Genomic DNA, 15,922 nt, shown 5'->3' with positions numbered 1-15,922 from the left:
TTAAATGGATGTCAGCTTATCTATAGTCTCTTAAGGCTGGAATACATTACACAATTTTTGCCCTGATTTTCCACTGATTTTCAATCTGGAGAAGTTCATAGTAGTTGCCTAAGGTCAGAGCTAGTCTGCAGATTTGAGTCGACCGATTCCATAGAAAATCGATTAACTTAGTTAAAACCATCACTTATTTAAAGTCTGTTTATGAAGTATTTACATAGAGGTTCAATGTGGAAGAGCTTAAAGAGAGCACACTGAGCTTAATGGGAGCAGAAACAATTTGTAATACATTTCATGTAATTAGGGCTGGGTACCGAACTTCGATGCATTTATGGTATCGAACGAAAAACTTCGATACTATGAGTATCGAAAAACTATTTATCTTTCGGTGCCAAATTTCGGCTCCAAAAGCCAAGCGGCGTTTTTTTTTTTTTTTTTTTGCTAAGCGGCTGTGTCTGTGTGAGCTTGTAGCATACGTGCATGTAAGGACCTTAATTCGCCGTGATTGGCTGTCCACCACCACGTGACGTAACGGGGAGGATTTCTGAAGATACTCGCAGTCAGTCACACAACACAAGTGTAGTGGTTTTTTCTCAAAACGTTTCCGTTTTACAATGCCAAAGAGGTCTAAAGTGTGGCTACACTTTATAAAAGTGGATGCCGAGTCAGCAAAGTGCAACATATGCGATAAGAGTATTATTGCAACCAAAGCCGGCAATACAACCAATTTAATGAATCATTTGTTTGGATGAGTGTTTTGCCCCTCCCTCCCTGTTTAGTTTGGTCTACTCCATTGCGTATCTTGAAACACGCCCCCTTTCACGTCGTCTAAAAAACAGACAGAGAGACAGATTTATCCAGTTCAGCGAATTACTCTAAGCAGCAAGCCACTGTATACGTTCACTTAAAACATAACCGACTGTGTTTACGAGAATACTTGCAGAGACAATTATCTTGATATAATTCTGTGTGTATGTGTTCATTCAGAAGTTATGATACGCGAAAGAAAAATTCATTCTCTGTACGCGCATTGTCTGAAATGCTGCTCGCAGCACGTGCTTTGAATGAGTGAGCGCAAGCCCCGAACGCACGCGAATTGTTTAAAACGCTTGAATCAGCAATATTTAGAAACAAGTGCAAACGATCAGCTATGATCCGTTTCACCCCCTTCAAGCGAGTAAACAACGCGAATCAAGTTAGGAGTTTTACATCACTATTCATGATAGCCCATTGGACTGGAAAACACAATAGACCCGGGACGTGGGGCTAATGATTTAGCGAGTCCTGCACCTCAGATCTATCCAGTTTGTGAAACACTGGTTTCCACACTGGTTTTGTTAAACAAAATAAATGATTATTTTAAAAGATTGACTCAAAAGAATCATCGGTTCACTAATCGGATCATGAACTTGTATTACCGAGCCAAAGATGATCTATTATTGAACATCTCAAATGAATAAAGACTTCAAGTTCATCTGTAAAGCACATAAAGCTATCGTTTGAGTTTATAAACTTCTATTTCATGCATGATTCGTATGGATCTGCTATGGATTCGAGGATCAGTTGCCCTATTGGTTAAAATCCCCAAACTGTTTACTTATTTATTAAATTAATAAATGACTTTAAAACGGGGGCGTTTGCGTTATGATGTGGTGGGCTGCTGTGGGCCAGGAAGTCCAGGGCAACTTTTTGGTCCCAGTCCGCTCCTGAATGGCGCACCCCTTTCCAAAAAGCACAACCAGTTGTATTAATAATGTTATTCTGAGTGTGAAGTGTAACCAGAATTTGATTTAATTAAGGTGAAAAATAAAAGTTTTGTGTTTAATGTATTTGTGTTGATGTTGAAATGGATTTTAAAACATATGGTATCGAAAAAAGTATCGCTAGGAACCGGTATCGAAACTGAGGTAATCGAAATTGACACCGGATCGAAATATTTTGAACAATACCCAGCCCTACATGTAATATGTATTAAAATGACAAGATTTTGCAAAATAAATAATCTATGGAATGTATTAAGTTTTATCATGAACAACTTCTATTAACAATATCTATGAAATTATACTTATTAATGTCACACTAAAGCTGTGTGATTTTCTGTTTAAAAAATACAGCAGTTTAAAGCCACAGACCAGCAATAATCTGTCAATTGAAAATATTATGGCGGTAAAAGTACTAGCCAGTAATGTCTGTGAAGTAATATATTAGCATCTACACTGTGTTGCTAAAAACTATTTTTTGGATCTAAATGTAATTATTTCCCACATCCAAGTTCCAGGTTATAATCTTTCTAAAGTCTAAACATTAATCTCTTAATTTTACAATAAATAGTGAAATTTACCCAAAATAAAGGCTTAAATATCTAAAACAATAAAACTCATATCACAGTGTGCAATGATCTGATTGACTTGGAATTATAGGAGGTATATAGTAAAAAACACCTCAATTTGTTAAGACATTAAGTTGGATAATACATTATTTTTTCTTTTTATAATCTGAGCTCAAATATGTAGGTGTGCTTAAAGGGTTAGTTCAGCAAAAATAGAAAATGAAGCCATAAATTACTTAGCCCGAAGTCATCCTAGGCGTACATGACTTTCTTCTTTCAGATGAATTTATTGGAAGTTATTTAAAAAATTGTCTTTGATCTTTCAAGCTGTTTGATGCCACTCAGCAGGTGTTGCACTGCATCAGTCCATGAGAAGTTTAATAAAAAGTTCATCTATTTAAAAAAAGTGTCTCACAGGGGTGAACAAAGGCCTCCTGTAGTGAATTTCGCATGCGCTGGTCATGCTGAGTCATGAGTCATGAAAACCAACGTTTGTTAACAGGAGCAAAGGAAGCAAAGATTCCTTACTTCACTTCATTTCTTACATCATCATAACTGCTGCTTAATTTAAATTTTGGTCTGAACTAACCCTTTAATGGGTACATGACCTTAATTTTCAATAATTCTCAAAACACATTTTAAGCAAATATTATTGCTTTGATATAAAGTACAACTATTATCAAGTAAAATCTGCTTACTACTGAACTTAAAGGCACAATATGTAAGACAATAAATATAAGACAATATGTATACAACAATAGAACAGTGATATATATTTTGCAGACTTGTGTACTAACATTATCCCAAATGTTTCAAAGAATGTTTAAATTCAGAGAAATAATCAGTTTTAACTAGTGTCACGGACAGTGTCCATAGTGTCATTGTGTCGCCTGCCAATGACGTCATAACCCTTCGATTTCCGGTTTTGTTTTGTAGAAAACATGGAAACACCAAAGACACTTTAATATGTTGTGCATTTTAATCATAGACTGTATAAAAGTATGCAAGTAGTGTCCGTGACGTCATACGTAGTTTTCTGAAGAGCGTTTTTGAAGCTCAAAATGGGCGGACCGGGCCGTCGCCATCTTGGCAGCGTGTCACCGCGCTTCATTCCCAGATAATCGAAAATGGGCAAAAAGACAGGAGCTGGTTGCTGAAACCACGTCCACCTAGCTCAACGGGCGTGACCAGAGCTGCAATCCACCTGTCAATCAAGCGGCCACGCCCTTAAATATGCAGAACTTTAAGGCCTAATATAATTTAAACAGATTTGTTATAAAAAAAAAAATTCACCTCCCTCACATTTGTCATGAAGAGAAAAATTAGCTATATAGAGCAAAATAATTTTTTGTACCAGGCAGTAAACATGTATTTTTACATTTAGCGTCTAGCGGCCAGTCGATAAATTACAGTTTTAGTCACTTCTATGTTGGCTTCATGAGAGAGAGCTGGAGGTTGTCATTTGGTTTTAATAGACTGGTGACGACCGTACAGAGTAGCACTATAACAGAACTTCCAAACGTATCTTATGTGATAGAACAGCGCTGCTTTTCCCCTACATACATACGACTGGAAGCAGCGGAAGCGGTCAACTGTGGCATAATAAAAGCTCCGCTGCTTTCGAGTCGTTTGTCACGCTCGTTCAGCGGCATCGTTGTGCTTCGACAGCTTTCAGCCTCACCCTGCTTCATTCTACTACGTTAATAAATCATTGGCTCATCCATAAACATGATTTCTGCCTTAGTCCCGTCGGATTGCATCGGCTGTGGGGATGAAGATGACAACTCCCATGAGTATTGTGCCTTTAACATTTAATGAAGAAATTAAATCTAATTGCACTCTAATGAAATATTACTTAAAAATATTTAATTTTGAAGTTGTGTTTATTTAAAGTAATTAAGAAAGTGTTTGCATTTATCAAAATATTAAGTAAATTTGACTATTTACTGAGTTAAATGAGTCGATTATTAATATAACCACATAAATTATATTAATTTCTATAGCAGGGGTATAGAGTTTAGCTCCAACCCTAATCAAACACGCTCATCAGGGTCTTCATGATCTCTAGACTGTTCCAGGTCACAGAGTTGAGAACCTCATACCTTTAACACAAATCACACAACTAATATATTATTAAACACTTTATTTTCCCAACATAAAAGGGAATCACATGACCTACTAAACTCTGGATACAGTTTTTAGCGTTCAGTATACATGCATACTTCCACTGGTAGTTTTTGGTTTATTGAAAATATACAAAATTAAGTATTACTGAATGCTGCTTCCCGTGTCTGATGTTCTGTAATAAAATAAAATTTCCAGTACCAAGATGAACTGCATTTGCTGCAGCATATACAGTTTCGACCCCAGGAGGTGAAAAATATAGAAAAAAAGGACCCACTTTATATTAAGTGGCCTTAACGACTATGTATTTACATTTAAATTAATAATTTGGTACATTGCACTTATTGTGTACATACATGTTTTTACATGGTACTTATATTTTAAAATAACCTGCATGTAATTACATCTGTAATTAATTTCTGTTACTTTTCCCATCACACCTTCTGTATGCTCCTCAATTTACAATCCGGCTTATTCTGCGGTGAATCCAAAGTCTTCATTATTACCAGTGATTTCCCTGTGAATGCATGTGCATGAATCATGTGACCTCATCATCTCGAGGACACATCTGGCAGCAGATGTTGATCTTTAGTCAGGAGGATGGCTTTTGCCAGCGTGAGTGAACCTGCTGACCAATGCCTGAGCTTTAAAAGGTTTTTGTAGTGTGTTAATCTGTGTTTGTCCCTTTCTGGGAACAATAGGACAAAATAACCTGTTCATGTAAGCTTTCCTGTAAGCTCTTATTGCGTGGCGTTGTATGAATATTAGTCATTATTATTCTGGAAGATTTGTGTGAAGTATGGTTCTCAACATAAATGCTAACAAGTTAACAACTTTTGAATTAGATTCTGTATACATTTTCTTGATATTACAGGAGTTTCTATTACAAGCTGAGCTGCTTTTTACTTGATATATTGATTATAACTTAATTAGTTACTGAATTATTTATCATATCGTGCTAATGAATTATATTCATTATTTAATATACAAGACAACTCCGGTGAGATTTCGTTTTTTTTTTTTTTTTTTTTTATAAATCAATACTTTAAGTAAATATTAAACTGTTCAAAAGTGACAGTAAAGACATTTTAGAATGTTACAAACACTCAATTTTAAATAAATACTGTTCTTTTAAACATTGTATTTCACCAATGTCTGATTTAGAAAACCAGCGCCTCTCTCATAACTGTACTGAGGAGGATTAAACCCCCATCCATCCACACACACACACACAGGCCGCTCTATTCCCGCTTCACCTCCTTGTGGACCTGGAGACCCGGCTCTGACCTCATTCTCAGCATGACACAGAGAGAAAGCAGAGATGAAGGGGTTTGATATCATCAGCGACGGAGTCTCAGTCTGGGACACGTGTTCATCAGTCTCAGCTGCGCTCTGTCCGAGGACGACGCTTGTTTTGAGTTTTGTTGGGACAAAGTCAGGACAGAGGACTAGTTTCTTTGAAAAGTGTGTCGCACCTGGACATTTTCTGGCTGATTCTTGAACTGTATTCAGTATGTATTTATTCATTCTCTTTTAATCTAATGGTTGTAGGATTACTGATTGTTTTCATTACATTAGTTTATGGCTTTAAAACACTTACTGCATGATAAATAATAATATTACAGAAAACATAAAAAACTATATTTCATTATTAGTCATAATTGAGTGTTATTTCATGATGCAAATCTAAAAAGTGTTATTTAAACATCTCAAGCTGTATCCGTAAGTCAACACATCATCTGTACTTCATTAAGAATAGAACACAAACTCTATATTCTTAAACTTTTTTTTAATTTACTTTTAAACCTACTGTATTATGTTTGATTAGCAAATTTATAAATTATGAGCATGATCACATTTTTACTGAAAAACCTGTTGTACACAATCTACAACATGCCTTCTGTTGTCTGATTTTACCAAGTAAAAATCCTATTATATGTAAAACTCTTCAGGTAATTTTTTTCTATGAAATCTTTACTGATTTTATTTAAAGTAACAAAGAAAAGCGTTTATATTGTTAGTAATATTTCAAGATTAACACTTGCTGTACTTTTGGTTTATTTGATTATCCGTATATAATATTTTTAAAAGATCCTGTTAAATGTATCAATGAACATCAGGCTATCAAATGTTTTTTTGTTCATCTCTTGATCATAATTGTATTGCATTGCATTATATGTTTTGAAACTAAAGAGCTTTTATCATAAAACTAAGCATTTTAAGATCATCTTACTTTGACATGTTTTGGGGAAAAATAAAGTATCCCCTAATAATATAAACTAATATTTAGCTATATCAGCAACGGCACCAAATTGCATATTTTTGTTCATTTTATTTATCTAAATAAAGTTGACTTGTTTTTCCTCAAGTATGAGCTTCATACTCAATGAGCAATAAATGTCTTATGTAGAAAAAATTTAATATGTAAGTAAAAGATGTATTAAATGTGATGCTCAACTATAAATACATATCAAACATATCCAATACATATTTAGATTTTCAACAAAAAAAAAAATTAGTTAAAGGTTAAAAAACCATTCCATTAAAAAAAAAAGTTTTCCAACTATTATTTCATGTGAGGCATTCTAATTTCTGTTATCATTTATGCCTCATGTTGTTTTAAACCTCTATGCCTTATTATTTTTTTTAAAGAAGATATTTTGAAGAATGTTTTTCATGTTCATGTTTCATTTTTCTTTATTATTATTATTATTATTATTTATGTATATTTTGGTCTTGGTTCTGTGTGAAATAGCGTGAAGATTAGTTGTATGTGATTGGTTTTGTGTCTGTTGTGAGTAGTGAAGTGTAAGTTCAGCACATGTTGTCGTGACTCTGGTCATTGCTTGTGTAGTTGCCATGGATGAACCTGCTGCACTTGTCTGCATCAGAAACATTAGAAGATGTTATCTTTAATAGCTGTCCTAGATGTCATTTAATAAATAGCTGTGACAGCAGCGGGTTCATTAAATCAGGGTGAGGTGTAAAACCAGAGCAGTTGGACAGGCCGGTATTATGGGTGTTTAAGAAGCCAACATGAACGGCATTTCCAATTTGGCCTTTTTTCCCATAATTTGACAGGATAGGGGGTAAAAAAAAATGAGGACAGGGCTAGATTTTATCATTGAGGAATTGATTGGATTTTGAAAATTCTCTGTATGACAGAAGGGAGAGCCTGAAAAATAAGAGGGATTGGTAACATCAGCCAAAAAGAAAAGTCATAGCAAAGGCAGAGGAATTGAATCTGAATTGATTTGCTGAATGATGAACCGTTCACAGTAAGACCAGTAGAAAGTAAAACGTTTGGCTCTGGGGCAGTTTTGACATGATTTTTGAGGGATGGGAATTTGAGTTGATGAAACACCTTTTATGTGTGTGTGGTTTAAGTCATGAATCACCTGCCTGAAATTATGGTGTGTTTTGAGTAATAATAGGTATCATAGACATCAGCTAGTGCACATGACAGGGTTTGACCACATTCTGGATTAAATAAAATCCATAACTAATTAATTACAGAGTGTCTGTTAAAAGGCTATTTGCAGTAACCACCACTGACTGTTTGAGCCAGAAACCGAAACAATGGTTTGGCGAGCAAAGACATTTTTTACACGACTGAGACTGACCCGAGAACGAATCCACCCTTTTTTTTATTCCATTCTGCTTCCTTTTCTCATCACATATCAACTCTGAGAGGAGTTTATTCCAAATTAAGAAAATAAATGAAAATTAAAGCTGCAAGGAGCGATGAATGGGCCCTCGCATCCGGGCTCACTGCCAGCGAGTGGCTTTAGTAAAAAGGTAAACGGTGAGAAATATGCATTTTAAGTCATAAATATAAGTGGAATATCTCAAAGTATATTCTATATATGTGCCAATCTTCCTGTTGCCAGCAGGGGCACTATCATTATAATGGAATATTGGCGTTCAGATGTGTTCAGGCCAGGACTATTATCGAACAGGTGAAGTTTGGGGAAGATCGAACATTTTATGCCTGAGTTACAACAACTTCTTTTGCTGTGGCGAGACATACAATTTTTTCATGGCGCCATGGACACGCCCCTTTAACAAAAACTCAAGATCTCCACAATTTAACATCGCACAGGCCTTTAGATTAGACTGACCACAAAAAATACATTAATGTCAAAAAATTTCTAGGAGTAGTTTGTCGCAGCGTAAAATATGTCACTTCCTGTTGCCAGCAGGTGGCGCTATGACTATAACTGAATATGGGCATGTAGATCTGTTCAGGTCAGGAGTCTTATCTAACATGTAAAGTTTGGGGCAGATTGGACATTGTATGTCTGAGTTACAGCAACTTCCTTTTTCATGGCGAAACATCGAAATTTGTCAGGCCGCCATGGACACGCCCTTAAACGAAACCTCAAGATCTTCGCAATTTAACATCACAAAGGCCTTTAGATTTAACTGACCAAGTTTGGTGTTGATCTGAATAAATCTCTAGGAGGAGTTCATTAAAGTACGTACAACCCCTGAAAATGGCAAAAACAACACCAATTTTGCAGAGAAAATTCTAAATAACTGACTTCCTGTTGGGATTCGGATTTCATACCAAGAGACTTTTTCGTAGGTATTAGTGTGTTACATGTGTGTACCGATTTTCATACATGTACGTGAAACATAGCTTGAGGCGCACTCCGTTGAAAGTGTAAAGGTGGCGCTATCGAGCCATTTTGCCACACCTAATGGAATATTGGCCTTCAGATCTGTTCAGGCCAGGACTCTTATCACACATGTGAAGTTTGGGGAAGATCGGACATTTTATGCCTGAGTTATAACATCTTTTATTCCCATGGCAAGACATCGAACTTCGTCACGGCACCATGGACACGCCTTTTAACGAAAACTCAAGATCTTCACAACTGAACATCGCACAGGCCTTTAGATTAGACTGACCACAAAAAAGACATTGATTTCATAAAATTTCTAGGAGTAGTTCGTAGCAGTGTAAAATATGACACTTCCTGTTGCCAATAGGTGGCGCTATGACTATAACTGAATGTGTGCATGTCAATCTGTTCAGGTCCAGAGTCTTATCAAAAAAGTGAAGTTTGGGGCAGATTGGACATTGTATGTCTGAGTTAAAGCAACTTCAGTTTTCATGGCGAATCATTGAAATTCGCCAGGCCGCCACGGACACACCCTTCGACGAAAACTCAAGATCTTCGCAATTTAACATCGCAAAGGCCTTTAGATTAAGCATACCAAATTTGGTGTTGATCTGTATAAATCTCTAGGAGGAGTTCGTTAAAATACAATGCATAGAAATGACAAAAATTACACAAAAATTACACAAAATTTGCTAATAATATTAAAAATAACCGACTTCCTGTTGGGTTTAGAATTTTGCTCCAAGAGTCTTTTTTGTACGTATTTGTGTGTTACATGTGTGTGCCAATTTTAGCGCATGTACATAGCTGGAAGGCTGTAGACTTTTTTAGTATAGGATGCGCTGTCGAGACATTTTGCCACACCCTCTTCTGAATCCTATATCAAACGTAAATTTTCACCTGGTTTGACACGTGTGCAGATTTTCATGACTTTTTGAGCATGTTTAAGCAGACTAAACCTAAAATATCTTAAACTGTGTCCCGAAGATGAACTGAGGTCTCACTGGTTTGGAACGACATGAGGGTGAGTTATTAATAACATAATTTTGATTATTGGGTGAACTAACCCTTTAATAGACCTATAATTGAGATTTAATGAGATGTCCTCGCAGATATCAGACAGACTGGCACATCGACCACAACACGTGCAGATCATATTGTTAAGCCCAAAGTATACTTCATTTTTGACTTGTATACTAACATATGCTTACAGTTGAATGCATAGTCTTTATATAGACATATATACAGGTCCTTCTCAAAAAATTAGCATATTGTGATAAAGTTCATTATTTTCCATAATGTAATGATAAAAATTAAACTTTCATATATTTTAGATTCATTGCACACCAACTGAAATATTTCAGGTCTTTTATTGTTTTAATACTGATGATTTTGCCATACAGCTCATGAAAACCCAACATTCCTATCTCAAAAAATTAGCATATCATGAAAAGGTTCTCTAAACAAGCTATTAACCTAATCATCTAAACACCTGCAAAAGATTCCTGAGGCTTTTAAAAACTCCCAGCCTGGTTCATTACTCAAAACCGCAATCATGGGTAAGACTGCTGTCCAGAAGGCCATCATTGACACCCTCAAGCGAGAGGGTAAGACACAGAAAGATATTTTTGAACGAACAGGCTGTTCCCAGAGTGCTGTATCAAGGCACCTCAGTGGGAAGCCTGTGGGAAGGAAAAAGTGTGGCAAAAAACGCTGCACAACGAGAAGAGGTGACCGGACCCTGAGGAAGATTGTGGAGAAGGACCGATTCCAGACCTTGGGGGACCTGCGGAAGCAGTGGACTGAGTCTGGAGTAGAAACATCCAGAGCCACCGTGCACAGGCGTGTGCAGGAAATGGGCTACAGGTGCCGCATTCCCCAGTTCAAGCCACTTTTGAACCAGAAACAGCGGCAGAAGCGCCTGACCTCGGCTACAGAGAAGCAGCACTGGACTTTTGGACAAATTTTGCATGTCATTCGGAAATCAAGGTGCCAGAGTCTGGAGGAAGACTGGGGAGAAGGAAATGACAAAATACCTGAAGTCCAGTGTCAAGTACCCAGTCAGTGATGGTCTGGGGTGCCATGTCAGCTGCTGCTGTTGGTCCACTGTGTTTTATCAAGGGCAGGGTCAATGTAGCTAGCTATCAGGAGATTTTGGAGCACTTCATGCTTCCATCTGCTGAAAAGCTTTATGGAGATGAAGATTTCGTTTTTCAGCACGACCTGGCACCTGCACATGGTGCCAAAACCACTGGTAAATGGTTTACTGACCATGGTATTACTGTGCTCAATTGGCCTGCCAACTCTCCTGACCTGAAACCCATAGAGAATCTGTGGGATATTGTGAAGAGAAAGTTGAGAGACGCAAGACCCAACACTTTGGATGAGCTTAAGGCAGCTATCGAAGCATCCTGGCCCTCCATAACACCTCAGCAGTGCCACAGGCTGATTGCCTCCATGCCACGCCGCATTGAAGCAGTCATTTCTGCAAAAGTATTGAGTGCATAACTGAACATAATTATTTGAAGGTTGACTTTTTTTGTATTAAAAACACTTTTCTTTTATTGGTCGGATGAAATATGCTAATTCTTTGAGACAGGCATTTTGGGTTTTCATGAGCTGTATGCCAAAATCATCAGTATTAAAACAATAAAAGACCTGAAATATTTCAGTTGGTGTGCAATGAATCTAATTTCTAGTTTAATTTTTATCATTACATTAGGAAAATAATGAACTTTATCAAAGTTCATAAAAAAGCAAGCAGTTTTGAAAAGATTCAGCTGGGAGAACATCTAGTGATTAATTAAGTTAATTGATATCAGGTCTGTAACATGATTAGCTATAAAAGCTTTGTCTTAGAGAAGCAGAGTCTCTCAGAAGTAAAGATGGGCAGAGGCTCTCCAATCTGTGAAAGACTGCGTAAATAAATTGTGGAAAACTTTAAAAACAATGTTCCTCAACGTCAAATTGCAAAGGCTTTGCAAATCTCATCATCTACAGTGCATAACATCATCAAAAGATTCAGAGAAACTGGAGAAATCTCTGTGCGTAAGGGACAAGGCCGGAGACCTTTATTGGATGCCCGTGGTCTTCGGGCTCTCAGACAACACTGCATCACTCATCGGCATGATTGTGTCAATGACATTACTAAATGGGCCCAGGAATACTTTCAGAAACCACTGTCGGTAAACACAATCCGCCGTGCCATCAGCAGATGCCAACTAAAGCTCTATCATGCAAAAAGGAAGCCATATGTGAACATGGTCCAGAAGCGCCGTCGTGTCCTGTGGGCCAAGGCTCATTTAAAATGGACTATTTCAAAGTGGAATAGTGTTTTATGGTCAGACGAGTCCAAATTTGACATTCTTGTTGGAAATCACGGACGCCGTGTCCTCCGTGCTAAAGAGGAGGGAGACCTTCCAGCATGTTATCAGTGTTCAGTTCAAAAGCCAGCATCTCTGATGGTATGGGGGTGCATAAGTGCATACGGTATGGGCAGCTTGCATGTTTTGGAAGGCTCTGTGAATGCTGAAAGGTATATAAAGGTTTTAGAGCAACATATGCTTCCCTCCAAACAACGTCTATTTCAGGGAAGGCCTTGTTTATTTCAGCAGGACAATGCAAAACCACATACTGCAGCTATAACAACAGCATGGCTTCGTCGTAGAAGAGTCCGGGTGTTAACCTGGCCTGCCTACAGTCCAGATCTTTCACCTATAGAGAACATTTGGTGCATCATTAAACGAAAAATACGTCAAAGACGACCACAAACTCTTCAGCAGCTGGAAATCTATATAAGGCAAGAATGGGACCAAATTCCAACAGCAAAACTCCAGCAACGCATAGCCTCAATGCCCAGACGTCTTCAAACTGTTTTGAAAAGAAAAGGAGATGCTACACCATGGTAAACATGCCCCGTCCCAACTATTTTGAGACCTGTAGCAGAAATCAAAATTGAAATGAGCTCATTTTGTGCATAAAATTGTAAACTTTCTCAGTTTAAACATTTGCTATGTTATCTATGTTCTATTGTGAATAAAATATTGGCTCATGTGATTTGAAAGTCTTTTAGTTTTCATTTTATTAAAATTTAAAAAAACGTCCCAACTTTTCCGGAATTCGGGTTGTATATATATATATAAAACCACTGTACATCTCCTGTACTTACCAGGACACCTTTACTGGTTAAGAGTTGGTGTAGGGGTGTGCTTTAGGGATACAGTACATATTGTAAGGTCCCAATAAGAAAACATCCATGTATTATTTTAATAAATATGTACATTTATACGTTAAAAAAAAAAAAAAAATAATATATATATATATATATATATAAAATCAGATACACTTAATATGCTATTGCATACTATTTTACAATGTACTATAATACATTGAGGTGCAAATAGTATTTGCCAATATTTAGACTTTGTGCAAAGAAAATACAGCTATTTTCACAGTGCATATAGCCTCTGACAAATATTTATGCAAAATAATAATAATAATAATTTCTCTAATTTAAAGGCAGGGTGATTTGGTTAAATTTTTTGTTATGCTGGTTGAAAGTCTCTTCACATCCCCATAGCAATCACTCAGTGAAGTGGTCTAAATGTATTTATATCATCTATTGAAGGCCTAGGACCATAAAATGTTCATCCAATCACATCCCTTGGTCTGAGGTTTACAATAGGCTGTCTTACCCATAGATAAGTATATGTAGATTCCTCATTAGTGACTGTTTCTGTGGGCCGCAATACGTGAGCTGTCTGCCATCTTGGAAGAGTCTACTTGACGTCATTCACCATAATAATCAATGAATATTCAAAGATGCCACAATCCTTACGTATCTAAGTTTCAGCCACCTTTCACATTCTCACCTGTGAAAGGTTATCCCATTTCTTCTGGAATATAAATCCTGGTGGTTTTTATAACCATCGTCGCTGCAGGACTGTGGCATCTTCGATTATTAATTGATTATTATGGTGAATGATGTCAGGTCAACCGGTGCGAGATAGTAGACGTGTCTACGTGCTTGGACCTTTCGAATGAGGCATCTACCAATACATATCTATGGTCCTACCTACCTGTCATTGTAAGTATTTTCAAACCTCTTTTACATAATACGTCATCAGAGCGTTCCATTACGCTATTGCAGATTGAGCGAGAATGGAAGGTGTCATTATTGTAATATGAAAGAATGAGACATGAGCTAATCTGACAGTGTTGTATTCAATCCTCCACTAACACCGTCTCTCATCGTGTTGCTGCTTAGCCTCTGTGCCGGCCTGTGTGCCGTCATGTGATTTAGAGGAGGTGTGGAGTGGTCTGCAGGGAGAGGGGAATCATATCTTATTGCAGAGCTAGCTTGCTATTGCTAACCTCTTTGAAATCACACAGGCAGACGACACATGCACTCTAGAAAGCCTAATCTTTGTCCATATTCTGCACTATTTTACTTCAGAAGTTATGACCGATAAAAATGCCTTTGTACTCTTTTTAAACAAAAGTTGCAGAAGCCTCATAACTCTCTCACACATGTGCTCATCAATGCAGTCATCTGTTTTTCTTGCAGTCTCTGCTATTTTGTTGTTGTTGTTCTGTCTCTTTAGTTTTGTTTGAAACAACGACCTGCGCATGTGCGACCCGGTTACAAATGATGCGCATGCAGTACATACTATTCTGGGTTGCATTTCCAAAAACCATCGTTGGCTAACTATGGTTGTTAGTTCCATTGGAACTATATTGGTAACAATGGAAAATTGCAACCAGTTGCTTTTGGGAAATGCAGCCCTGGTGAGGAAATTAGAATCAAGCGCACTGTACATGGAACCTCACGCACATGTAAAAACAGAAGTATACTTTGAGCTTTACAAAAATCAGGTGGTGCATATACAGTATGTGCGTACTGTTCTGATTACATTAGCGTACGCGTAAAAAGTGAAGTCTACTTTGGGTTTTTGTATAGCACACAAATTATGAATGGTCTGAATTCACTTTGTGAAAATGAGGAGTCTTAATATCTCCTATTGCGTTTCATGAAAAAGGATGATGAGTAGATGAGACCATTTTTATTTTGCAGAGGAAAATGCTGAAGTTGCACAAATGCACCATGGACGGTGCTGTCTCCCTCTTTCTTATGTTTATAAAGTCTTTTAACTGCTTCTGTACAACAATGAATATATCATTTTGTTTGCCTGATTGTCTGATACACAAAATTTTTTTTGATTCCCTAATTTTCTTACAGATCCTGAATCATCAGTTTCAGTTTGAGTTACTTGTTTTGGCTGTGCTCACTCAGCGCTGCTCTGCTGACCTGTTTCCACAGGAAGATCTGTGTGCACTGTAAGTGTGTGCGGGAGGAGCATGTGGTGCGCTCTGTGCCCGGACAGCTGGAGAGAATGATGTTGAAGCTGGTGTCTGACTTCCAGAGGCACTCCATATCTGACGATGACTCGGGCTGCGCCTCGGAAGAATATGCCTGGGTGCCGCCCGGGATCAAGCCTGAACAGGTGAGCAGGCAGCGTTCAGGAGACTATAGCTACATACAGTTACGTTTATGTAGTGATATGAGAGTTTGGTCTGAATCAGCCAATCACAGCCTCTTTTGCACTTTGTCAAACAGTGGCTGCTCTTTTTAATCCGATGAGACATAATGGTGATTCACATGTCAAGCTTCACTAAAAACAAAACAACAACATCTTGGTTGCCTCGTGTAGTTTTGATATTAAGCATTGTTTGTTTTTCCACATTTAATCAGAGGTGGGTAGAGTACCCAAAAACTGTACTCAATTAAAAGTAAAAGTACTTCTAGAAATATTAACTCAAGTAAAAGTAAAAGTTCTAGTCTGAA

General features: G+C 37.4%; 1 protein-coding gene across 4 annotated transcripts in view; it reads left to right on the top strand.

The window, feature by feature from the left end:
* The window catches only part of prickle3 (prickle homolog 3), a 59,273-nt gene that overhangs the window by 33,596 nt on the left and 9,755 nt on the right, over positions 1 to 15,922 (top strand). For 3 of the 4 annotated variants that reach the window (XM_059523800.1, XM_059523798.1, XM_059523797.1), the window contains one exon: positions 15,398 to 15,581. In XM_059523800.1, coding sequence (XP_059379783.1) covers positions 15,471 to 15,581 — 111 coding nt within the window. In that variant the 5' untranslated portion in view covers positions 15,398 to 15,470. Of the gene's footprint in view, positions 1 to 5,820; positions 5,962 to 15,397; positions 15,582 to 15,922 lie in introns of those variants that run through there. The other variant, XM_059523799.1, reaches the window with a different exon arrangement.

Source organism: Carassius carassius, chromosome 34 (genome assembly GCF_963082965.1).
Source record: "Carassius carassius chromosome 34, fCarCar2.1, whole genome shotgun sequence".
NCBI classification, from domain to species: Eukaryota; Metazoa; Chordata; class Actinopteri; order Cypriniformes; family Cyprinidae; genus Carassius; species Carassius carassius.
This window is presented reverse-complemented; position numbering and strand designations above follow the sequence as displayed.